The 25,913-nt window shown below is 36.1% G+C and overlaps 2 protein-coding genes across 3 annotated transcripts in view; one reads left to right on the forward strand and one right to left on the reverse strand.

Annotated features, from left to right (window-relative positions):
• LOC115210349 (O(6)-methylguanine-induced apoptosis 2-like) overlaps positions 1–13,150 on the reverse strand; it is a 74,401-nt gene extending 61,251 nt beyond the window's left edge. For both annotated transcript variants that reach the window (XM_029778890.2, XM_036501996.1), the window contains exon 1: positions 12,753–13,150. In XM_029778890.2, coding sequence (XP_029634750.1) covers positions 12,753–12,813 — 61 coding nt within the window. In that variant the 5' untranslated portion in view covers positions 12,814–13,150. The remainder of the gene's footprint in view (positions 1–12,752) is intronic.
• Positions 13,151–13,293: 143 nt separating this feature from the next.
• Positions 13,294–25,862, forward strand: LOC115210348 (ribonucleoside-diphosphate reductase small chain). Its single transcript, XM_029778888.2, has 8 exons — positions 13,294–13,580; positions 16,785–16,841; positions 21,058–21,084; positions 21,694–21,963; positions 23,064–23,197; positions 23,863–24,088; positions 24,870–25,088; positions 25,615–25,862. Exons 1-8 carry the CDS (start codon positions 13,530–13,532, stop codon positions 25,762–25,764), a joined length of 1,134 nt encoding a protein of 377 aa, XP_029634748.1. The 5' UTR covers positions 13,294–13,529; the 3' UTR covers positions 25,765–25,862.
• The last annotated feature ends 51 nt before the right edge of the window (positions 25,863–25,913 follow it).

Here is a 25,913-nt window from a genome sequence, read left to right on the forward strand (position 1 = left end):
ACCTGTTTCCTCCATCTGTGGCAATAACAAGCATTGCTCTCCAAGTCAGCCTCCCACATTTCACTGGCCTTTATTGAGGACTTTACACAGTTTTGGCTTCTTCTGGGGTTGCATTCAACTAACAAGTTCCCCATATGGCATCTGTTTAGGGATCCTGCTATCATTCATTCTAACAAGGTGTCCGGTCCGATGTAACCAGTGTTTGTATACCATCACCTCAATACTCAGGATATTGGCTTTCCACAGGACATGGAGGTTTTATGGTCCAGTCAACATTCGGAATGTGTCTCAGACATCACTGATAGAAGCGGTCATGGACCTTTACATGACATTTGTAAAGAATCCATGTCTCACACGAGTAAAAGAGTGATGTCAGTACATATGCATGGTACACAGCAATCTTTCTTTGCTTTGTGATGCCATATTTGGGACTAGGCATGAGACTCAAAAGACCTGAAGGAATCAGTTGCTCTCTGCAGCCTGAAAGATATTTCATCATCCAGGGAGCAAGAACAGCTGAGTGTGCTGTCCAGGTAAACAAACTTGTCTATCACTTTCAGTATTGCTCCTTCAACCAAGATAGCTGGTTCCACATATGGGTTTCCTGGTGCAGGCTGTAACATTACAACAGTCTTGTCCAAGCCAATACTGAGTTCAAATGCCTTGCAAGATGCAGAAATATGATTCACAAGTATTTGCGTATCATCTGCTGTATGAGTGGCTAAGTCACAGTCATCTGCATAAAGGAGTTCATGAATAAGTGACTGGAAAACTTTGGAATTGGCAGCAAATTGACACAAGTTAAAAAGATGGCCAGAAGATTGATACCTAACATATATCCCTGGAGAGCTGTCCACAGCAAAAGCATGAGTAAGAGTAACAGCAAAGTACATAGAAAAGAGAGCTGGTGCAAGGATGTCACCTTGCTTGACACCATTCTTTACAGGGTCCTGCTATGCCACCACCAACATTGACCCAAGCCTCTATCCCATCATGAAATGATTTGATTATTGATACAAAATGATCTGGACATCCAAGTCTGCCAAGTATTTTCCATAGGGAGGCCCTATTCACAGTATCAAAGGCCTTGGTTAAATCAATGAATACCTGGACAAGAACCATATTCTACTCATAGCACTTCTCCTGCATCTGTCCCACTGTGTAAATCATATTCATTGTTCCTCTTCCAGATTGTAAACCACATTGAGATTCAGATAGGATATCATTTACAAGACACCTATTCAGTTAGGTAAGAAGAATACATAGTTGTGGATAATTAATTGCTGTTACTGTTACTGTTCAATTCAAGATGTTTGACCTGAAGGCACGAGTGTGAAAAGGAACTGTAAAGGGATTACACTGAATAGTAAACTTGATGTTTTGAAGAGACTTGATGCAGAAGTAAAACTAAGTTTGCCAACGTCTACAGTAGGAACTATATGTGACAATAGAGAGAAAATTATGTCAAGTGCTCAAGAAACTCCTCCACTAACTGCCTGGACTTATTTTCCATATATCTAATGTAATGCTTAGAATGGAACGACTCTTGAGTGTATAGATCAAGGATCAGAATCAGCATAAATGTGTCAAAAAACATGATTTGCTGAAAGGGGAAGGTGAAATGTCCAAGAAAAACTCCTTTTTGGTTAGTAAAAGCTGGTTTGAATGTGTAAGAAGTGGATGAATTAGCACAACTTAAAAATGACTGGTGAAACTGCAAGCATTAATACAGAGGCTGCTATTAATTATCTTGAGCAGTTACAGAAAAGGATTGCTGAAGGGGACTACACACCAGAGCAAGTACACAATGCTGATGAAATTGCACTTCTCTGAAAATGCATGCCAGCTTGAACTTTTATTTCGCAGGAAGAAAAATCATCACCAGGATTTAAAGCTTCCAAAAATCATTTGACACCTCTTTTGGGAGGAAATGCTGCTGGTGATATGAAATTAATGCCCCTACATGCGTATCACTCCCAAAATCCAAGGGTTTTTAAAGGTTACACAAAGTCTAATCTACTCCCAATTTGACATTCAAATAAGAAACATTTTTCAAAGAGTAGTTTACAAACGTTTTTTGTCCTGTAGTAGAAAGGTACAGTACTAGACATAATATTTCCAACAATACATTGCTTCTTTTAAAGAATGCACTGAGCCATCCAGAAAACTTAGATGACCTTTTTGATAATGTGAGAGTAGAATTTATCCCCAAGAATACAACTTCTTTGCTCCAACCAATGGATCAAGGTGTGATAGCTAACTTCAATTATATGAGAACTTTCAAACAGCTTATAAAAGCAATTAACAGGGAAGATAAACCTACAGTTAGAGATTTCTGGAAGAAATTCAACATACGGGATGCTGCAGATAATATAGTTGAGTCATGGGATGAAGTGAAATCTTCAACTTTGAACAGTACTTGGAAAAGTATATGGCCAAACTGTATGTGTGATATTACAAGTTTCCCTCAAAGCCTACATCAAATTCAGAAAGATATTGAAACACTTGCAAAGGATGTAGGATTTGAAGAAGTCAAAGAGGATGATGTGAGTGAGTTGCTAGTGTCCCAGAGAGAAAAGGAACAAGCTGAGAATACGGGAGAGACAATAGAAGTTCCATCTACACCACTTAAATTGACAACAAAAATTATTGCTTAAGGGTTGGCATAAAAATTACAAGAGGAATTTACAATGAGCTCAGTTCCTATCCTAAGCTGTACAAAGAGATGATGCATCATAAACAACAAACAACTTTTGATACATTCTTCACCCATCAAGTTGATTTTCATAATAATGACCTATAAGATAGTAAATATTGTACCACATCCTCTTAGTAATGCTCAATCTACCACCACTCCTCACACAGTCAACATCTTTTGAAGCAAAAATGTACTCTTACGATATTACAATTCTTATTGATTCCCTAACATATTCCTCTTGAAATGTTTTTGTGTTCTGTATCTATATTATATTGTGTATGTTTAGAAATATTCTGTTCTCTGTTGTTTTCTTGTGATTCTGTCCCCCACCTTTTTTTTTCAGGAAAAGTCCATAGGAATACAATCTCACTTGATAATATAGTATATATAATATACAAGGGGTATTCTTTAAAGATTTACCCTGAGCCACTTCCCAAGGATTGGAATAAATGAAACTTGACATAATTATTAGTCTTTCTCTACATAGCCACCACCAATGGTGACACACTTCTCCCATCACTTTGTGCAGCTGTGAAGACCTTGTCTGTAGAAGTCAGTAGGTTGCATCTGGAGCCAAGACTTTACCTCAGAAATAAGTTCATTATCATCCAAAAAGTGTTTCCTTTTCAAAAATGACTTCATGGTTGGAAAGAGGTGGAAGTCAGATGGTGCAAGGTTGGCAGAGTAAGGGGGATGTGGAAGGATTTCATAGCTGCAGGAGTGTACATTCATCTGGGCAACATGTGCATTGAATTGGGGTATTGACTTGGAGGATGTGGACTCTTTTGGTCAGCATGCCATGCCCCTCTGCTTTGATGGCATCTCACAATTTCTGCAGCAGAGAAGCATAATATGCCCTGTTAATTTTGGTGCACTATTCCAGAAAATCCATCATCACTACTCCACGCTGGTCCCAAAATTGTGAGCATCACTTTGCCTGCTGAGGATTGGACACGAGCCTTCTTTGGAGGTGGTGAGTTATCATGCTTCCATTGATTCGACTGGACTTTAATCTCAGGATCATAGTGATGGACTCATGTTTCAACCTATATGATAAATCTGCTGAAAAGGTCCTCCTTGTTTCCTTGGCACATTGCCAAAAGAGCCTGGGAGCAATTAACTCATTTCCTGCATCTGAGGAATCCATCATGCAGACAACTTCTGCATGTGCAAATGGTCATGAATGATTTTTTCCATGGACCTTACACTTATCTTCATTTCTTGAGCTAGTTGCTGAATAGCTATGCAGTGATCCTCCAAAATGGCAGCTTCCACTTTATAGAGGGTGTTGTCATCAATGGCAGAAAGTGGTTGTCCAGGAATAGGAGCAGTTTCCACCAAGTCTGACCACATTTGAACTGGCAATGCCAGTGCTTGACTATGTCGTATGATGGTGCATCATCAGCATAAACTTCTTTCATTTCATTGAAAGTCTCTTTTGGTACGATCTTTCAAGTAAAAGAACCTGATCACTGATCTGCATTCAACTGCCTCCATTATAACACCATATTCCATTTCAGCAACCATAAAAGACAAACAAATACTAGTGGAAAGCTGCAATTTACAATGTGACAAGTAGAGACATGTATGATTGTACCTGTACAAGTTCCATTTCCTGCAATAACAGGAAATGGGTTAGGGGAAATCTGTAATGAATGCCCATTGTAATTTGTAAAGTAAAAGTCAAAATATTTCTCAAATTATTGTAAAAGTAAAGTGAATATGTATGTTTCTCATAATTTGTAAAATGAAAGTGAATATATTTTTCTTATAGTTTATAGAATGAAAGAAGATATATTTTTCTGATAATTTTAAAAATGAAAGTAGATATATTTTTCTAATAATTTGTTTGGTGCATGCATGGCTGTGTGATAAGAAGTTTGCTTCCCAATCACAGGGTTCAGACCCACTGCATGGCATCTTGGGCAGCGTCTTCTACTATAGCCCCAAGCTGACAAAAGTTTTGCGAGTAGATTTGGTTGATAGAAATTGCAAGAGGTCTATCATGTATATATGTATGTGTATGCTTGTGTCTCCTTGTCCTGACATTGCATGTAGTTGTAAATCATTGTCACTTTCATACAAGCAGTGTAATTTGCTTCCAATATACTATGAAAACATGCCTCATCATGGGGAAATATTACCTTGCTTGGAAACAGAGGAGGGTTAGCAATGGGAACGGCATCTAGCTGTAGAAAATCTGCCTCAGTAAACTTTGTCCAATTCATTGAAGAATGAAAAAGAGGAAGTTAAAATAAAATGAAAAAAATGATTGTTAAGTAAAAGTGAATATATTTTTCTTATGATAATACACATATCAAGTACCAGAGTTTGTCAACATACATTTTATGCTTTGGACCTTAATGTTCTATTTCACCATATCAGATATTGAGGAGTATATGTGTATTGTTAGTGTTTACCTTGGCCCTACCACAATGCAATTCTCTCTGATATCCCATGTTTCACACTAAGTAATCTCCTTCCTAATCATATCTTTCTGGAAATGAAGGTATAAGAAATTCCCTCCTCAACTGGGATTTTCTTAGAGGCCTATAAATGTTTTCCTACAAACCTATTGATGTTTTTTCTACAGACCTATAGCTGTTTTCCTACAAACCTATAGATGTTTGATCATTAATCTCACAAATTTAGGAAGGCCTGCAAAATTGATGGGCATTGGTCTACTTTTAATTCCTATATATCTTTTATTTTTCTTGCTTCAGTCATTAGGCTGCAGCCATGCTGGAGCAATATCTTAAAAAATTTTTTTTAGTTGAATGAATTGACCCCAGTACTTATTCTATTTGTCACTTTTGCCGAACCACTAAGTTATGAGGATGTAAACACACCAACACCAGTTGTCAAGAGATGGTGTGGGGGGACAAACACAGACACAGAGATACACACACATGATAGCCTTCTTCCAGTTTCCGTTTACCAAATCCACTCACAAGGCTTTGGTCAGTCCGAGGCTATAGTAGAAGACACTTGCCCAAGGCATCCTATAGTGGGACTGAACCTGCGACCATGTGGTTGGTAAGCAAGCTTCTTACTACACAGCCATGCCTGCGCTTATGAAACAAAAATAAATAAAAAAATATCAGTATTTATTGGATCAATACAACCAGCTGCAAATAAGTGTCAGTAATAGGTTCGTCTCACCAGTGTAACTGGCAGTGATTTAGCTAAAATGCGTACCCTGCCAGGGCAGCCCTTGAGTTTGTGTCCCTACCCACCACCCACTGAGCTATACAAGCTTATACAGCAGACACAACAGTGCCAACCCCATTAAAGCATTGTCACTTGAGGAGGAGAGGAATAATCCCCAACTTCCCCAGCTATACTATTGATAAGAACCAGTGGTAATGTATATAACATACAAGTATTTCTTCATTAATCATTTAAAAAGTTAGAAGAGAAGGGACAGTGTCTGTAACTTTTGTATGCCCTTTGAGACTGGTGAGATTAATATGTCTAAACATATGAAGGGATATGTCTACAGCAGTGTTTCTCAACCTATTTACCCTTGTGTAACCCTTAAAATAAATTACATGTCTTAAGGAACCCCTGCACAAAAAAAATTATATACCATATCTTTCTCATATTAGCATTAGCTTATCTCACTCTTTCTTGTAGGACCCATAGGAACCTTTTGTGGAACCCTAGGGTTCTGGGGAACCCCAGTTGAGAAATGCTGGTCTACAGGCATAATGTGGACAGGGAGACAGTTCCAGGAAGCTGTAGTTCTAGGGAACAAGGCAAAATAAAATTGAATGATACAATATCTGGGTGAGTGACTCACTGAAGGTGAATGATGAGGAGAAGCAAGTGTGTCAAACAGAACTTGGTAGAGATAGAAAGTTAACTTTCTATGCAGAGTAGAGCTTTTTGTCATAGCAGTTTGAAAAGCAGAGAGAAGAAACTATGTGTCTGTGAACTAATGCTTGTTAGGTGAGTGATTGCTTGCCTATGTCAAATTACCTTCTTCTGAAGAGGGTTTAGAGTAGTGATGGCAAACTGCTTTTTAGTTCAGTATATTGGAATGCTAATTGCTTTGATAGTCAAATTATTGGTGTGTCAAATGTATGCATGTATATTTTTTAAATAAATGTTTAATGTAACATGATATTCCAGGGAGATTTTTTTTGATTTCAAAACCATCACCTGTCACTAAAAAACCTGCAGTGAATCACTGCTGAAACATGTGTCACAGGTTTACTACCATTGCTTTAGGATGTTTATGTGTGTGCAATAATAATCCCACGCCAGATAATGAGTACTGCCAATTTTAGTCTGAGCTTTGTAAGAGCAGCAATTATCCAGAAGTGAGGTATTTTTTACCCTAAAAAGGATACTTAGCTTTGGGGATGTAGTTTGGGCAATGTCATACATATGAGATATTCGATTGGGAAATAGCATTTGTAATTACTTTGAAGGTTTTAACTGAGCATTATTCAGGTGTAAAGAAGGGAGAAAAGAAAGGTATGAAATTGTTCCATGTCTCTCTGTAGGTCTGACATGAAGTGTTTATGTTAAGAATCAATGGCACAGAAGATTAAGGAGTATGCTTGGACATTGTTTTTAGTGATAGCAAGTACATTGGTAATTTACAGAAGGAAGAGTACAGGAAGTAGAACCTTAGAGTTGATATAGTGTGGGTTGGAGAAACTTTTGAGAAAACATGCATGAATTGGATGCTCTGTAACAGAAAGCTTCAATTCAAGAAATAATAATTGTCCAACCCATGCCATCATGGAAAGAGACATTAAAGGATGATGATGATGATGATGATGCAACTTAGCTAGGCTTTGCTAAAGACAAGTGCACTGCCATGGCTTTCATTAAACTTTCAAGTGGCTTATCCACAGCCATAGGTAAACCATTTTGTGATAATGATGGCAGTCTCTCATAGCTTGAGAAACACTGTTCTGTAATTTCTTGCTCAACAACCTTCACAAATGATTTGTTTATAGTGACCAAATATTTGTGCTGTACTTTAAGCTCACTTTCGCCATCAAATCAATGTTGCTCTGAACAGGTGCACAGTGTACTACACGAGGTGTTGAAGTGATTGCAGAGCACTGAGATGAAGTGTTTTGCTCAAGAACACAACATACCATCTGGTCTAGGAATTGAAACCATGATTTCACAATTGTGAGTGCAATACCTAACCACTAAGCCCTGTACCCTCACAAACTACTTGGTAACTCTATAGGAACTGTACAACAGGCATTCACTGGTGAAGAAGAAAGACTTAAGGTTATGAACAAAATACTTGTCTATTACAGTTTCCATCAGTTTTGAGAAGTTGTAATGGAGTCAGAAGTTGCTTTCTTTGCAGATGAAACACACTAAATATACTGTGTGTGTTTTCAAAGGTAAGAGTAGATTTCAATAGAGAGAGAAGGATTAAAATCCTTGGTGAAGATAGGAATTAGCAATGTGCTGTTTGAAGCCAATAGATGTGACATTGTGCTTGGCCATGTTATTGGATTGGAGCAGCTGGACAACATGCTGTTACAGTTTAGCTTCAAGCTATCCTTAAATGAGCACACCTACAATCATAAGCTTTCAGCTATGACCATATTTTTAATTTTTGAAGGCAGTGCATATCTAGGACTACTTTATCTAACATGTCCCTCCATTTTCAAGACAGTTGAGTTTAATTTGAGGGAGATTTGTCGACAAGTGAATGACCACAAAGCCCTGCTGTCTGCCTCCTCTTTCTCTTCACTGCACAAGTTTTTGTGCATTATGATGTAACTGATGGTATTGAGAGAGAGAGAGAGAGAGAGAGAGATGTTGCAACGTGGAGTTTGAGGCAGGCAAAAACTGTGAAGTGAAAGGTAGAAATATTCCACCAAACTGGTATAAACTCTCTTGGAAAGAGATAATCTGAGGACTGCTGGAATTTAGGAAGCAGAAAAATTTATTGGCTGCTGTACAATGTATGAAGGCATCCTTTCTTTTCCCCAAGGTGGTCATGCGAATGTTGCACTTGTGCTGTAGGTGGTGATTTTGCTTGTACCGCTGCAGCACAGTTGTGTATAAACCAATTGGCTAGGGTAGGTAGTAGGGGTTTTGGTTGTGTGCAGAATATAAAGGGGTATACATACAAAGATAGTATGAATCATTCAGCTTAACTTGAAGCACTGAATGATTACGGGAGGAGGTTATTGTGTGGAAGATATGAAGTGGGTTGTCTTGATTTGCCAGTATTCAGGTTAATCAGAGTGAGTGATAGATCTTTTCTAAAAGATGGACAGAATTTTCTACTTAACTAAATAATTTGAAACTTCGTATACTGGTAGAATGTGTCAAAAGAAAACATTAATTTCAATTAGTTTTTTTGAGAAAAATGTATTTTGTAACTTTTACGTAGTTTAATTCTTCGAATTTTAACCAATCGTATTCTCTGTTTTGAGCTCAATTCATTTTCTGCTGTGTTATTCATCCTTATCACTGTCTTCTGTCTTCAAAGGCTTCTCCCATGTTTATTTCAATGTCATCCCTGACTTACGGAACGATTACCTGTGTGTGTGTGTGTGTTTTTGTTGTGTATGTGTGTGCGTTTGTTGTGTGTGTTATTGTTGTGTATGTCTTTTTGTTGTGTATGTGTGTGTGTGTTTTTGTTGTGTATGTCTTTTTGTTGTGTTATGTGTTTTTTGTTGTGTATCTCTTAAACCGATGAATTTCGTCGCCCAATAAAAATATTAACGATATCAAAGTTAAAAAAATATCGTTAATATTTTTATTGGGCGACGAAATTCATCGATTTAAGAGATACACAACACACGCACACATACACAACAAAAAGACACACACACACACATACACAACAAAAACACACACACACACGCACATACATACACAACAAAAACACACACACACAGGTAATCGTTCCGTAAGTCAGGGATGACATTGAAATAAACATGGGAGAAGCCTTTGAAGACAGAAGACAGTGATAAGGATGAATAACACAGCAGAAAATGAATTGAGCTCAAAACAGAGAATACGATTGGTTAAAATTCGAAGAATTAAACTACGTAAAAGTTACAAAATACATTTTTCTCAAAAAAACTAATTGAAATTAATGTTTTCTTTTGACACATTCTACCAGTATACGAAGTTTCAAATTATTTAGTTAAGTAGAAAATTCTGTCCATCTTTTAGAAAAGATCCGTACCTAGATAAGAAATGGGCTACTGCGAGAAAAATAAGAGGCGAGTTGCTTTGACTAGACATTGATCAGACGATGATTGTTGTGATGATAATGGTAAAGACTGAGAAAGAGGTCAAGCATAATTGGCCTTTCGGTGTATCGAGCATTGATACAAGTAAGAGTAGACACTACAGGTGTAGAAAGTTTAGCGTAACAAATAAATCGGCCTGTTTGTCAGTAACTGGAGAATCAGGTGGCATTTGAAGATTTCAATAAAAAGTGAGATGACATATATTGATACTATAACATTATTTGAGACAGCTGAATCTCTCGTTCGTAATTGTAATTTGGTATCAGCAAAATACAAAAATATTTGGATGGCACTAGCACATCATTGCAAGGAATGTGTCATAAAAGTATCCAAAGATCGCAACTGAGTAGGTGTTATTACTACAAGTACTATTGTAAAGTTTTAATCAAGATGTCAGTAATCTAATTATCTACACATACACGTTAATATAGAGAAAACTGAAGTTATTTGCAAAGAATTTTAACCTTTTTCAAAAAGACACCTGTAGCAAATATTGTTCAGCCGTAAGTTGCAAAATATATTTTATTGTATGAAAATCAAAATAGAAATACCTCTCCTATATTTTCAAACTGAAACGAACAATTATTTTAAATAAGCCCGCGCATTGAACTATTTGATATTTTGCTATAAAATCTGTTTTCCTAATATTATTTATTCAGATGCCTCAGGGTTTTAGAGAAAAAAAAAAAAAGAGAAAACAATTGCATGTCAACAGTGAACAATCCTTTTTTTTTTATAGTGGGATATTCTGTAGTTTGCCGCGCTTTTGATCCAGCAGCGACATATTTTCATGTACTGGTCTATACACTCCATACGCTTAATAATTGTGGCTGCGTGCCTATGTTTGAAAACAATCTAAGAACAGCTGAACAGTTACTGTTAATCATTATGACAGTTTTTATTATCAGCAGAGATAATAATAACATACATAACACGTATGTATGTGAAAAAGAAAAAAGCGGAAAAAGGAACAAAGAAAGAAGTGCCTCAATTGGTTACAGGCGATGGCGAGACTAAAGTATTGAACAGCCAAGTACCCACACCGGCATCTCCTGACACCACGTTAACGCGAGCCGCTTGTTTCTCGGAAATTATAATAAATACAGCAATACAGATTACTGTTGTTAAGCTTCATGTGTAACCTGATCGGGCGGGATTTCGATCAAAAGCGTTTCATTCATGACAAGGTTGTTTAGTTTACAGTCATTAGTGTATGTGCCTCTCAGACTTTATTCAATGTGCCTTTTTTTTAACGATAAAGCGTGAGAAATTTTATCAGCTATTTCCAAAGGTAGAGTGATCATGCTGGGGCTTCTCCTTTGGCTCAATATTAAAAGCTTGTTGAAGGTGTTCCAAGTCTAGTGGTAACTTGAAGACATTTTTGACGGAATTAAATGTTAAAAAACTGCAGAGTGGTATAAATGAATAACGATATTTATTGACACCAGTGATGACATACAAATGTGGGGCCAGGGGCCTTTACTCACACCATAACAAAGATAACAATAAGGGGATACCAAATGTACTAATAATTGATAGCAGAATTGTGTCTGACAAAATGCTATGGAGACATTCAAGTTGCGACGTCAAATTCCGCTAAGTTCCTCCTGAGCCGATAAACAAAGTAGCAGTGAAATATTTGATAGTCTATATATTCGAGGTAGAAATCTTCCCTTTAAATTAACTAACCCTAAACCAAAACACCGGGTGTGCGTATTCTTTACCTTCACCGAAAAAGTTTGGTTTCTGATAGACAATCAATCGTAAAGCTTTGAAGCAGTACTAATCATATTTTCTATGCGACGAAAGATTTCCGGACAATGGACAAGTTAAATAAGAACAGTAATAAACGAGTGAAGAACGAATATACAGTGCGTGTTTATTTGGCAAAAGAAAAAAAAATTACCACCCCGAAATTCAACAATATGATGTTTCAACACAAATTCATAAACGTCAATATATCATATATCCGAAAAAGAAGCACCCACACATTTCAAACTGACCATTTTGATTAATTTTCGAATAAAGTTTATTTTGACCTTTCTTCCCTTCCATCTCGGACAACTGTGATATCCTTACTTATATACATCCAGTGCTGTACATAAGGCAGGGACACTGGTGCAGTTGCCTATGGTAGTGGGGCTCCTCGGGTCTAGGGACCCAGTGCTAAACTATGCATGCTGTGTATAAGGAAGCCCATAGCATTGCTTTGACCGAGAGTGATGCTATAATGTGGTTAAGACAGTCCTATGCACACCACTATTGACCTCTTCAGTCTCTACGTGAGCTAATCTTCCACTCTACAACCAGTTTCAATTCCATATATAAAGTAATGGCCAAGCTGTAAAAGTGGGGCACCAAACAGTATTCAAATTCTAGCGGGATTGATAAAACAATGCCAGTTGTGTAATAAAAGCCGATTAAATCAATAATTTAACAACTGGCCTCTGCAGTGAGCTGATTTGGAAATTGATTTCAAGTCAAATTAGGGCAGGCCTTATTGTCTTTCTGAAAGATTTTATAAACCTAACGCGTCGTTTCTGCGTAATGAAGTTAGAAATATACACACACGCACACAAATATGCCTATGTCTACTTATACATTCATGATATTAAATGTATATGCATATATCTACTGCACGGGGAATTAATTTTCTGTAGGTTTTTAGTCGGGTTAAAATGCTTTAATACACATAAAAAAATAAAAAATGACCGCAACATTTAATAACGCCACTTCATTTCTACACACACCTATGTATACATCCATATGTGCGTATATTTGTGTATAACTAGTCCAATTACCTTTTACCTTGCCATGAGCATTTTTGCGATCTTTCGTCACCTTGTCCATTGTTTTTTGCATGTTTCCGTTATATTTGTAAAGTTGCTTTTAGAAGCGTAATTGAAGAGTAATTTACACGGTAACTACTCGTATAGTAAGCAATAAGAGTATTATGCCATATGTTTACTTCAGTTTGCGCCAAATATTTGTTAAAATCGTTATACGTTACGAAAGAAATTGTGTATTAATATCATAACATCGTTGCTAGAGCAACCGATTCAGAGTTGTGTTCAGAACAACTAATTTGAATTGGCGTCGACTTGTTTGTGATGCTAATATAACTAAATCTTAAGTTTTTTTTGTGTGTTTACTATTATTATTATTAATATTTAATGGGTAATTTTCCATCCTGTTTATAAAGGATATTATTTTTTTTTGCGAGTTGTTTATTAAGTGCTGGCATCTCCTCTCCGATTGGGTGCTTCTTAAATTTAGGCGCCGAATCGTCAGTAAACGCGGTTATATTAAATCGCTAAGTGTTACTGATATCGCATATACAATCTAGCCGTCGTCCGATTCGCATTTTCTATCGGAGCTCATTCCTTAAGCTCACTTCTCTTTTTGTCTTTCCAATCCCCTTCGCTTATTTCGGCATTTTAATCTTTCTCTTTATTTTCGATAATTCGAATATCTATCACGAAATAACTTTTAAATTTCATTATCCATTCCAATTTCTCTAATTATTTGTACACTTTTTTCGTATTGCCGTATCTCTGCATTATTTCTCTACCATCATAATGAGCTTAGAACCTGTCCTCTACAAGATGAGCATAAACGACGAGAACCAGGTATATATTATTTTATTTTTAATTTAGTATATTTCCTATTCTGCATTTTCAATTGTTTCTCTATTTCTTTTTTTTTACAGTTTCACAGTTCTGAGTTTTCTTTGTTGAGTTGGAGGATTTTAGAGGAAACCTGAAATTTGTAATCAACTTAAATAATTGCCTTTGAAATTTAGCAGATAATTTCAAGCTTCTTGTGGAATCGAGGCAAGCCCTGCAGTTACAAAATAAAACATACCAGAGAATACAAAGGCTTGCAGGAAATGGTTTCAGCGGAATTCTTGTTTTAAGCATCCTATATAAACCCTCGTAACTTATTTATGTTTTGGTATTTTCCGAAAATTTTTGCGAATTAGTGTTATAGCCAGAAATTTGGACTGTTTTAAGCTTAAAGAAAAAAGAAACGAAAACGTGGAACTTTTAGGATTTTTTTCGGCGGTGGAGTGGGGTGGGGGAGTCTAAATAATTAAAAAAGAGAAAATTTATCGTAATTGTATGAATTCCCGTGTTAAACACATTCGCAAAAGTCTTCTGAAAATTCCCCAAAATAAGAAAGTTGAGGTTATATGGGGTACTCAAACCAGAATTCCGCCAAATGGTTTCCCTCCAAAAGTCAACAAGTAACTAACGATCAAGATTATATAATAACGCTAATCTGAATTTCTTCACATCACACTTTCCGATTCTCAAATTATTTATCCGATATATTTTCTGAATCAATTTTCATTAAGGCAAGCATTTTGGCTTAAATAGATAACGATTTATGGAGGGAAAATTCGTTTCCTCTCTCTCCAGCTCTAATGAAGTATTTGTCTGATTCCTAAGCCCTTGTTTTGTTCTTTATTTAAATATTTGCAATTGAATTTGTGAAGCTAAAATTATCTTGATAATTATCTATATAATGCTTGAAGCCCGAACTCATTTCTTAGAACCTATGTAAAGAATCTGCAATTTCCATGCATTTAAGAACTACTTTTAAAATATTCGATTTAATTGTAATCTGATACTACTTAATGTCATTTTTGGAGTCTTGAGTATATGATTTTGCAAGTTTCTACTCGAGCACTCCGGAACGAACTACAGAAATGCTATCTATCTTGAACAAAACTGAAGTGATTATATATTTCCCGAATTTTGTTTTTTTCCAGACTTAAACCTAGCAGTACCAATGTTCGATTTACTAGAAAAAGCCACATCTCCCAAATTCTGGATATGCAGAATCCCGCGTATCATCTGCGATTTTGTTAATACATATTTTTTAAGTGAAATTTTACTGAGATCACTTTCGAAGGTGTAGATTAAGATGTATCGATATTAAGGTAGCCTATATCAAACTCCATTCTTCACCAAGTGCCACATATTAGAGGAGGCTCTGAGTAATAACAGTGTAGCAAAACGGCGGTGCATCAGCATGGCCACAGCTCTGAGCTGAAACTAGAGAAAAAAAATTTTAATCTTTTGTTTTAACTAAGAAAAGCTCATGCTTTGATTTTTTTTTTTTTTTTTTTTAAACATTCAATGACTTGCTAATGATCATTTCCTTATACATTAAGCAGAGTTCAGCTTACTTTAATACAAATGGAAAGGTGTATCCCGTCTTATAAAAGATTTTTTAATTCAACACAATCGTAATTCACACCTTAGAAAAACTTGAATGGAAAATTTCAATAAAATACAAGATTAAGAAAAAGCTGAAGAAAAAAAATCTAGAGTGGGGCCTCAAATTGGATATATTCCACCGTAGTGTTTTCCTTCATGACTGAAATTTTGCAACAATGCGTTTTCGAAGGTTTAAAATACGATTGGGGCACCGTCTTGAACTTTTTTAGTCGACTGAATCGACTCCAGTACCTTTTTTTTTTTTTTTTTAGAAGCTTGGTAACATTTTTCCGAACTGCTAATTTACGGGGACGTAAACACCAGTACCGGTTGTCAAGCAGCGGAGGCAAACACAACAGGCTTTCAGTTTTCGTCTACCTAATCCACTCGGGGCTACACTTGAAGACGTTGGTACTACGAGCGAATACTGGTCCTGGTGCGCGCAGTCGCGCGTCCGGGATCGACTACTTACGACTAGCTTGCGCGTGTGCGCGCACCGGGACCAGTGTTCGCTAGTAGACCCCCATTTTCTCCCAAATTTGTTTATTTTTGTAATTTTTTTTCTGCCAAAAAAACTCCGTTTTCAGATACAAAAGGCTCGGGGAAAATTGCCCAAAATCGGCCTTGTGCCCCCCCCCCCCCTTCAATTTTGACTTTTCCTTAACCCTAAAACCATAACCGTATGTACAGAAATGTTTTGAAATTTCAGTCCGAATCATGATGTCCGTATTTTTCCGCATATTTTGAAAAAAAGTTAAAAATAAGGAAATGGGGGTGGGGGTAATTTAGAAATGTTGATTTTTGCCAAATTTTTTGCAGATTCGTATTCCCCGTAGCCGGAAAGTGGGGTTTGTGTTGAAAAAAAATTTTTTTAAAGAGTGATTTTTTTTTTTGTGTGTGTGTATCCTGCGATCAGTATCCTGAATATCTTGTGTAATGATAACTAACAGATTGAGTGTTTTCAAAGGTACCTTGGCAGTCCCTCGTTATTGGTATAGACAGATAAAGAAGCTAAGGCTGAAGAGGGTGAATGGCGTCGTTTTCGTATACCGACACTAGAACAATATCGAAGAATCGCCAGTGCTTTTGAAAAATTGATTGGAAAAAATTTGCCAGCATAATCGTATTATTTGAGAGATGAGGAATTATGTACTTTGGATATTTGTCCTCTTGTTAACACATAAAAGATGAGGACAAATATCCGTCAAATGTAAATAATCGTAGTTGTTACACCTTCATAAATATGATATGCGAAATTTCATAAACTATACGTTATGAAAGTTCTTGCCAAACTTAACTCATATGCCTCTTGTCGCCCTTGGTTAGCAATCTGAACTTAGCAAAAACCTTATCTTACTTGCCTAATACGTAAAAGCGAAAGTACGAAAATTTTAAATGTTGTAGTTAGAAAGCACCTTTGAATTTCTAGACTCGGTTGGTTATTGGACATCAGTCATGTGAAGCTCAAAGCTGAAATAGTCGATTCAGCTTTTATAGAAATCACTCGGCGTGTTCTGTCCGGACATCTTTTTCTCAAGTTCATTTATCTTTTGCACCGCTTTCGTCGTTTATTCTTGGAGTTGATGACATATCTCTTCTCATTTCCAGGTGCCCATGCATCGTTCACCATCCAAAAGAAAAGTACTCGGAGAAAGTCAACAACAGGTAATTAACAGTTAATATCTAGATCCGCACCCGGTGGAAAAAATGGAAACGCAATTAACCATTTAAAAAAATTTCTTGAATATACATCCTTTTAAGATGTCGAACTATGGCATCCTTTTATACGTTCAACGTTTTCCGTGATTGCATAACTAGATACCCTAATTTTCGAATGTTCTAAAATTTTTCTCTGATTTTTATATTTGTATTTATACAATTACATAATAATTTCGTTAAAATTGTCATTTTCGAATGATGAAGCCTTTATTACCATAATTATAAGTAGCTATATCTGCACGCGCGCTTGTATATATTATTTATTTTACTTGTCATTTGACTGCGGCCATGCTGGAGCACCGCCTTAAAGGTTTTTTTAGTCGAAGAAATCAAATCCATGACATTCTTTGTAAGCATAGTACTTATTCTATTGGTCATTCTTTCTGAAACACTAAGTTGCGGGGACGTAAACACATCAACATCGGTTATCAAGCAATGGTGGAGGGACGTGCTTCTTTCACTTTTCATCTACCCGATCCACTGGAGGTTATAGAAGACACTTGCCCAAGGTACTATAGTGGGATTGAAATGGAAAAAAAAAATTTGGCATCACTCAAACGAATATAAACAGATGGTGACGGAATTCTGTTTTAAGTACCCCATACAAACCCAACTTTTTATTTTGGGATTTTCAGAAAATTTTTGCGAATTTGTATTCTACACACGGGAATTCATACGACTGAAAATTTTTTTTACCAGTTATAGATAAGGACAGTCCGAATTTTTTGCTTAAATCTTAGCAGTAGACCATCGTCAGAGACAAACGAGGAGAGTATCAAGTGGTCGCTTTTGTATAATCGTATGAATTCTCGTGTGTAGTACACAAATTGACAAAAGTTTTCTGAAATTATCAAACAATGAAAGTAATGAGGGGTGATATGAATGGCGTGATTAAAGCAGAATTCCGCCCAGATAGTGTTTCATATTTTTCTGACTTATCTCGCCAACGACAGGATACCGAGCTTATGAATTATTTACTCAAGTGTCCTGAGCTAGTTGTGTACCGAGGTCGATCTAATCGACTGGCCTCTCCCCCAAAATTTCGGGCCTTGTGCCTAAAGTAGAAAAGAATATCATCTATGTGCGTGGCTATTCTAGAAGCGGCTATACAGGACTGTATTATCTAAATTAAATGTTTTCCGGTGTTGCCAAATGTTTGTTTTGCTTCATCCCAGCCTCCATTTTCAGTTGCTGGTCAAACCGGAATTTTAGTTGTAAATTGAACCGAGCACTATGTACTATATACACACTGAGGCATCGGTCAATTCGTGACTTGAGAGATTGATGGAAAGTGCACATATTCGTCGAGTAGTGAGTGCTTATTTAAATAAATCGGCAATAACCAATGAAGTTCTTTTTCCTTCATTTGTTTTTTTTTATAAAATGCATACATGCACACCTATAAACAATTTTTGGTCAAAACTAATTGAGCTAGTGGAACTCGATGCACAAGAAAAGTCACTTCATTCTGTATTTTTCTTCTCTCCACAAAGGAAACACGTGTAATTCAGTGTTTACATTGTCCTTGAGAAACGGAAGTTCACATTGTACATTGATTCTGTTGACTAATGTTTTCTTACGTACCTAATATTTCTGAATGCTGCAAACTTTAGTGGGACAATAAGTTATGGATAAACATCATTAATTTTTCTAAACTGCTCCAGTTTTGTTTGAAAATTGAAACCGGCATGCTCCCGAAAGTGTTAAAGAGTTTTTGTTAAAATTCGTGTGCAATAAACTGGTTACACTTTTACAATACACAAAATATTCGATTTTTTTAAATACAATTCCTATTAACATTTAATTCTAAAAATGAGATTTTTAAAAATATCGAATGGCTGTTGAAGGTCCACCTGAGTAAAATAGGAATGGCATTCTTTCGGCTTTAACAGCATTAATTTGCTTTTGAAGTGAGAGATGAAAGGAGAAAGTGAATGATGGGGGCTAATGCAGAATCGCACCTCTCCTTGAAAAATGCTTTTTGGCTTATGTTTAAGATGTCTGAGATTACAAATAAGCAAAAAAAAAGAAAGAAAAATGTTTATGAAAGAGCACGTGCGTGCGTGGTTTTCAGCTCTAATTGTAGTATTAATGTATAAGGGGCTAGGGTTCGTTCTTACCTGCTTCATTTCTTTCATAAAAGGTCAGAAGTTTATTATTTAGCATTCTGAATTTCCCAGAGCTAAATAAAACTGACATTTTAGGATTAACATATGCATAAACACACATATACACTTACACAATTTTGTGTTTCAACCCTAAAGCTGTGGCCAGTGTAATTGCCTTTTAAATGGCCAATCCTATGATTGGCTTTTGGTGAAGGAGTTTGACACTATTGCTCTTTGAGTTTATTGCCTTGATATTGCTTCCTGTTGGATCTTGGATAGCAAGAGGTCAAGTTGTTTCTTGAAAACACCTACACCCACTCCATGGAGAGCTATATGTTTTGCCAAGGTGTTATAACTGTTGGCCTTTGAATCCCAAGCTATTGCAGTATATGGTTCTCATTTTTGGTGGGACAGCTGGTTCCTTTAGAAGAGTGCAGTGACGTCCAATTTGGGGGCTGGTATTACTCAATTTCAGCTTGGTGCCAGCCCATCCAGTATCTCCCACATGTATGTTACTGCATACCTCTCCTGTCTGCTCTAGGGAGTAGTCGTAGCTCTCTCAGTAGCTCAGCTATTCCATTGATGCAATCTTCTTTGTGTAATGTTGCTTAACTGCGCCAGTTCTGCTATTAATCTGACACTGTCGGGTGACCACAGTTGAGAGCAGTAGTCCAAACGGCTGAGAACAAATATCCTCCATAGGACCAGCATGCCTTTTTGGCTAGTAACACACATTGTGCCCATCCTGGATCCTTTTTTGTTTGAGGTGGTTGTGAATATTGGTATGTGTTCCTTGCACTAGATGTCTGAAGCCAGGTCAACTGCCTAGCAATCTTTTGTGCAACCTCCAAAAAGAGACTGTTCACCATCCACATATTTTCATGGTGGTGGTGGCATTGTATCTTGTGACCTGACTTGTTGGATGCTGTTCTTCCCAGTCTTTGGGCAAGTGGAATGAGTACTGCTCATATGGGATTTGGGTTGAGCAAATCTGCTGCCTGTCCCAATGTCAGCAGGTACCCTTTACATAGAACTTGCAGACTAGTTTGGTTTCCTTTTTTTACCAGAGCCATTGCCTTTGCATATTCTATTTAGTTTTCCTTGTGAACCCATCTTGGGCCCACATCCATTCTCAGCTTACTTGTATGTATGTGTGTGATTCCTACACTCTAGATTAAACAGGTACATATAAAGTGTTGGACAGTTTTATTTAGCCCTGGGAAATTTATGCTGAAGAGTTTAGACTCCTGACTGTCTCTTGTGAAACAAATGAAGCAGGTAAGAACGAACCATAGCCACTTAAATATACATGCAAAAAAAAAAATGCATACGAGAACACACCTTCACTCTCGCATTCAAAAAAGATGTCTGCATATGTATTTATGTATGTACGTGTATATGAAAGATAATAGGTGCACGTGTGTGTGACTGACTACAGATACATAGAGCTGAACACAGTGCATGCATACACACAAATAGACGTATACCCACTCTTTCATATACACATACATTTTTCACTTTCTCTTCTCACTTCAAAGCAAATGTTGCCTTCCATGTCATGGAAACAAGCACTCAGTGCAAACCTCTACCAAGGCAACACCAACGTCCTCTCAATGAAAAATAGTCCTTGTCTGGTACCAGATCGATCTCAAAATCTAATCAGTTCATGCCAGTCACAAGGCCAAACATCCCTGAAAGTTACATCTGAACCCATCCAGTGGTTTTTGAGATATCTTGTACATAGACAGACAAACAAGCAATGTCTGAAAACAATACCTCTGCCTTTGCTAAGGCGAGTGGGAGGTAATAAAAAAAATTTACAGAACTTAATGAACGGTCCAGCTGATAGTTTGACATTTATGCTGCTAATGCCGAAAGAATGCCATAGAAATTGGAGTCCATAGGTAAAAAAAAAATGGTCGAGAACCATTGCTCTGTATCAGCTGATGCTTTATATTACAGTTGTAGAAATCTATTAATTTGTGACCTTGTGCCAATATAACTTTTGTAACCATTAATTTGTTGTATAATTTTTCCTCTTTTTTTCTTTTCAGAATATTATTACTGTTCCTCAAGAGCAGGTAATGTTACAATTTCAAAACTTTATTGGTGAATCATGAATTATCATTAATAGTTTGTTAGAACAAGAACATTAGTAGTGGGGTGTCTTAGTTAATATGAAATTAAGTTCACTGAACTTTCTACCTAGTGCAGTTTGTGGCTGCCCATTTTTATTAGTTAGGATTTTTTATTTTTGTCTTTTAACATATCTATATATTCTATGACAGTTTTCAAGATGGGTTGATGATAGTGTTATATTTGGGGCAGGTGAGTTACTGGGGTGGCTCCAGGGCTTTTTTCTATAGTTTGTATTGTCGTTGCCGCTCTTGCTTTGAGTGTGCACTATAGGTAATAATAGTGATTGTTAGATGAGAAGACTGAGCTTAAAAACCAGCCCCTCAAGCAATTCTTCTGTGTAAACAGATTGGTTGATAACACTGAAGAGTAAAATGCCAGCCAATTCAAATTCATATTTCTATCTATTGTTCATTTGGGGTTAATCACTTGTTTATGGATATTTCCAGTTATGTTAAATCAAAGAATAGAAACTTGCATGGGTGTGGAATTACAATTCAATTATCTGACATTCATATTTTGAATATGTTTTTATCCTTTTTTGTTCACTTTAGATCCTCAAGAAGGATGAGAAAATGACTAAGAAAGTTGAGGTAGAGCCCCTGTTACAAGAAAGCTCAAACCGTTTTGTAATGTTTCCTATTCAATATCAAGACATATGGAGCATGTATAAGAAAGCTGTTGCTTCTTTCTGGACTGTAGAAGAGGTTGATTTATCGAAGGATTTGGTTCACTGGGAGAAATTAAAAACTGATGAACAGCATTTCATTTCTCATGTCTTGGCTTTTTTTGCTGCAAGTGATGGAATTGTCAATGAAAACTTGGTAAGATATGCTGTCCTGGAGAGCATTGTTTTTGATTGTATTGCATGATCTTGTATTGTGAATTTGTTAGATATTGAAGTGGTTTAATCATCATTGCTCTTGGTGCAATGAAATGGATGATATATTTTTAGTCCTTAACTTTTTAAATCTATATTAAAGCATATACAAAAGAGGTAAAAAAGACAAAAAGGATTTGAGACTTCTAATTTCAAGATTTATGCTATTTTACTCATTGTTATCATATTTCTATTTAAATGCACTGTTTCTTTCAATTAATTGGGGAAAATGATGAAGAATACCAAAGTTTTAATTTAAATGAATTTAAAATAGGAAGTTTTTACCCTAGAATCAGGGATGGTCTTTAGTTGGAATTTGTATCAAAAGGATTAGTTTCCATTCTGGGTTTCTATTGCAATGAGTTGTGCAAAAGTCAGTTGCTCAGCACACCTATGTAATCAGGTCTTTAGATCTAAGCAGCAGCAAGATTAATGCATGCATTCCAATTTTTTTTCCTGCCATCGTTTATGTTAAATAAAATTTCTGATTTGTTTGGTAAGTTGTGTACAAAATTGTTCAAATGCTGCTCATTTGGTTCTTTAATCCTTTCGCCTGATTAATGTACATTACCCTTAGGCTTACATTGTCATCAATGGAGCTAAGGTGGCTATATCAAAGGTTGATCAGTAAATGAAAACAAAAATATGCTAATTGGTGCCATGTAGCATGAATAAAGTGTTAGGTTTTCTGTGTAGCCTAAGTATAGGCTTTTCTTTTTTAAGACAGAAATATGCAATTTTTATAAAAGACAAATAAGCTATTTCTCATGGCGTTTCATGTAATGTCAAAATGTTAAGAAAAGAGCCAAATATTGTTACGCCTGTTTTTTCCTTTCTACAAAGTTAGTGATAAATTGGTCATGTTTATGATAACATGGGTTTAGAGATGGGCTGCTTGTTAGTTGGTGACGTTTGATTGTGGTAGTTGCTGTGCTGGAGCGATACATGCTATGTGATAGTCATAAAAATACATAATTTACATCTTCATTTTAACATTTAAAAAAAAAATTGCCCTAATATTTTTGTTTTGAACTCTTTTCATAGGTTGAACGGTTCTATCAGGAAATCCAAGTCTCTGAAGCACGTTCATTTTACGCATTCCAAATTGCTATTGAAAATATCCATTCTGAAATGTACAGTCTCCTTATTGATACATACATTAAAGATTTTAAACAGAGGTATGTGTGTTATGCATTTCTCCATTTTATCTTGGAATTGCTTATCGCTTGCAAGGCGAATTTGGGTATTTATAGTTAGTGGCATGTATCACTACATTTACTAAAGTAGGAAGGACTTAAATTCTATTTTTCAAAAGGCATTTAAACAATTATGTAATAGTGTCACTTATATTGCAAAGCCCCTCCATTTTTGCACTTAGTCTAGTATTTTATTTTATTGAATTGCTGTGTCGGCATTACTATATTACAAGGCGTTTTTGCTTGATGTACTGATTTGTAGTTGGTTCTGCAGTTTTGTCAAATCTCGCTCATGCACTGGTCAGGTTGACTTTGAGGCTCCCAGTGAGATTGGTCCTGTGGCCATGTCATTGTTCAGCTATATTTGACCACATAGTAAAGTCTGCATCCCAGTTGTTTTACTTGTTCATAGCAGATTTTATATAGAAATCTGCTCATTGTTTGAAATTATAGTAAAAATTATCAACATATACTGACCTAACATGTTAATGTATGCATACAATATGTTACACTGCTCTTGTATGAGGTACACTAAGGAAATTATACAAAGTGGCCATTGCTGGTTTGCTTTGATCATAGGTTAGAGGCTAAATAACTATTTGTATGTTTTCGTGTCCAAGTATTTATACTTCAGTTTTGCCTTTCAGGGATTATTTGTTCAATGCCATAGAGACAATGCCTTGCATTAAAAAGAAAGCCGATTGGGCTTTGAAATGGATTTCTGACAAGGTCCCATATTCAGAGCGTGTTGTTGCTTTTGCTGGGGTAGAAGGAATCTTTTTCTCTGGTTCTTTTGCTGCTATTTTCTGGTTAAAGAAACGTGGCATCATGCCTGGTTTGACATTCAGCAATGAATTAATTAGCAGAGATGAGGTAAGTTTTATTTTGATTGCAAGATAATTCATCCTAAGATTATATTCTAGGCTAAATGATAATAGTAAGAATTTAGGGAAAATAAAATTTCTAATATTTCTTCTTGTATCCTATTGAAAAAAAGCAAGTTACAGCTTAGTATTTAAATATTCTAACTGGCCAGATCCAGCCTCTTACACCCTACAATGTCATTGTAAAAATAAACAATCATGTGAGTCCATCATAACTATATCTTTTATAGTGAAAATATTAGTTTTTAAATTCGGTGATGCTGATAATGAATCCAATCAGGGCAGTGGACTGCAGAATGTGCCTTTACATTCGACGTTTCCATGTGACATTTATGTATATAGGCATGCATATGATGCACACACACATTTGCATATATTCTTACCCTTCAAACTGAATGTATACACATAGACTTAACACGTGCATCTGAGCCAGTTAGTTAATGAAGCATGCACACAAATCTTTTTGACACTTTGTAATTTTATGTATATTAAATAACTTAATCTGACATGAATCCATGTAGAGGCCTGCTGGCAATCGCATCTCTTAAATTACTCCTATTGGACATATTGGATGTTCTTTACACTGAAATGACTTACATGAATATGTTTGACAGTTGTCAAGTCTGGATCAAATCATATCAATGTCTAGGCTAAGCAACATTCTGTCAAAGGGGGATAATCCAATGCTAAAACGTAACATTACCAAGTGCTGTGTACAACTTAATCCAGCTGCCTAATAAACTTTTTTTCCCCTTTTATTCTGTTTTTAGGGTCTCCACACAGACTTCGCTTGCCTTATGTTCAAACACTTAGCTAATCCACCATCACAAGAGAGAGTTTATGAGATCATCACTGATGCTGTTAAGATTGAGCAGGAATTTCTTACCGAAGCACTTCCTTGTAATTTAATTGGTATGAACTGTGACTTAATGAAACGTTACATTGAATTTGTTGCAGACAGACTTCTTGTTGAACTCAATTGTCAGAAGGTAAGCTTTTTTTTTATAAAAAAAATTTTTTTTTTTTTTTATAGTTGAACATCAGTGGTTGGAGTGAAACAGGTTTTCTATCATAACTAGAACATTCCATCTTCTTAGCCCTTTCGTTACCAGCCTGGCTGAAACTGGCTCCGAGTACAAATGTGTCATAAATTTTGAATTAAATTCTTCCACCAAACCTTAGTCACAATTTATGTTCCTAACACTAGCTTAATGATTACTATGTTATTTTACTAAATTCTTTCTTATATTTAAAGTAATTGAAAGAAACACAGTATCTCAAAATAAATACAGTAATGAATGGGTTAACTGGGTCTTATCAAAATTTTTAATTTTATTTTCATGTAATAAAACTTGTATTTGATTATGGATGGTTATTGCAAGAGCAAGTAGGGTGATGTAGTAGATCAAGAATCAGCTCTAAGGTTAAGATTTTACCAAAAGTGGTTAATGTGTTTATATTTTATGAGAAAAAACCTGTGCACAATTTTAATGTGGGATTTACATTTCTTTGCAGATTTACAACTCTGAGAATCCATTCGATTTCATGGAACACATCTCATTGGAGGGAAAGACTAATTTCTTTGAGAAGAGAGTTGGTGAATACCAAAAAATGGGCGTCATGTCTGGATCGAACCACACATTCACACTTGATGCTGAGTTCTGAAATATCTGGACCTTTTCTAATTTATTTTTCAATAGTGTACATAAACTGAAAGATTTACTTGTGAAATAATGTAAATAAAAAAAAATTGTAAAAAGAGTTATCTTTCTTCAAATGCTTTTTTTTCTTCTTTTAATTATTATTTCTAGGGC

This window comes from Octopus sinensis, linkage group LG4 (assembly GCF_006345805.1).
Source record: "Octopus sinensis linkage group LG4, ASM634580v1, whole genome shotgun sequence".
NCBI classification, from domain to species: domain Eukaryota; kingdom Metazoa; phylum Mollusca; class Cephalopoda; order Octopoda; family Octopodidae; genus Octopus; species Octopus sinensis.

Coding starts and splice junctions, on each gene's coding strand:
- LOC115210348 (XM_029778888.2), top strand. CDS start 13,530: ATGAGCTTAGAACCTGTCCTCTACAAGATGAGCATAAACGACGAGAAC. Junction 16,842..21,057: donor TCGGAGAAAGTCAACAACAG/GTAATTAACAGT, acceptor TTTTCTTTTCAG/AATATTATTACTGTTCCTCA. Junction 25,089..25,614: donor TTGAACTCAATTGTCAGAAG/GTAAGCTTTTTT, acceptor ATTTCTTTGCAG/ATTTACAACTCTGAGAATCC.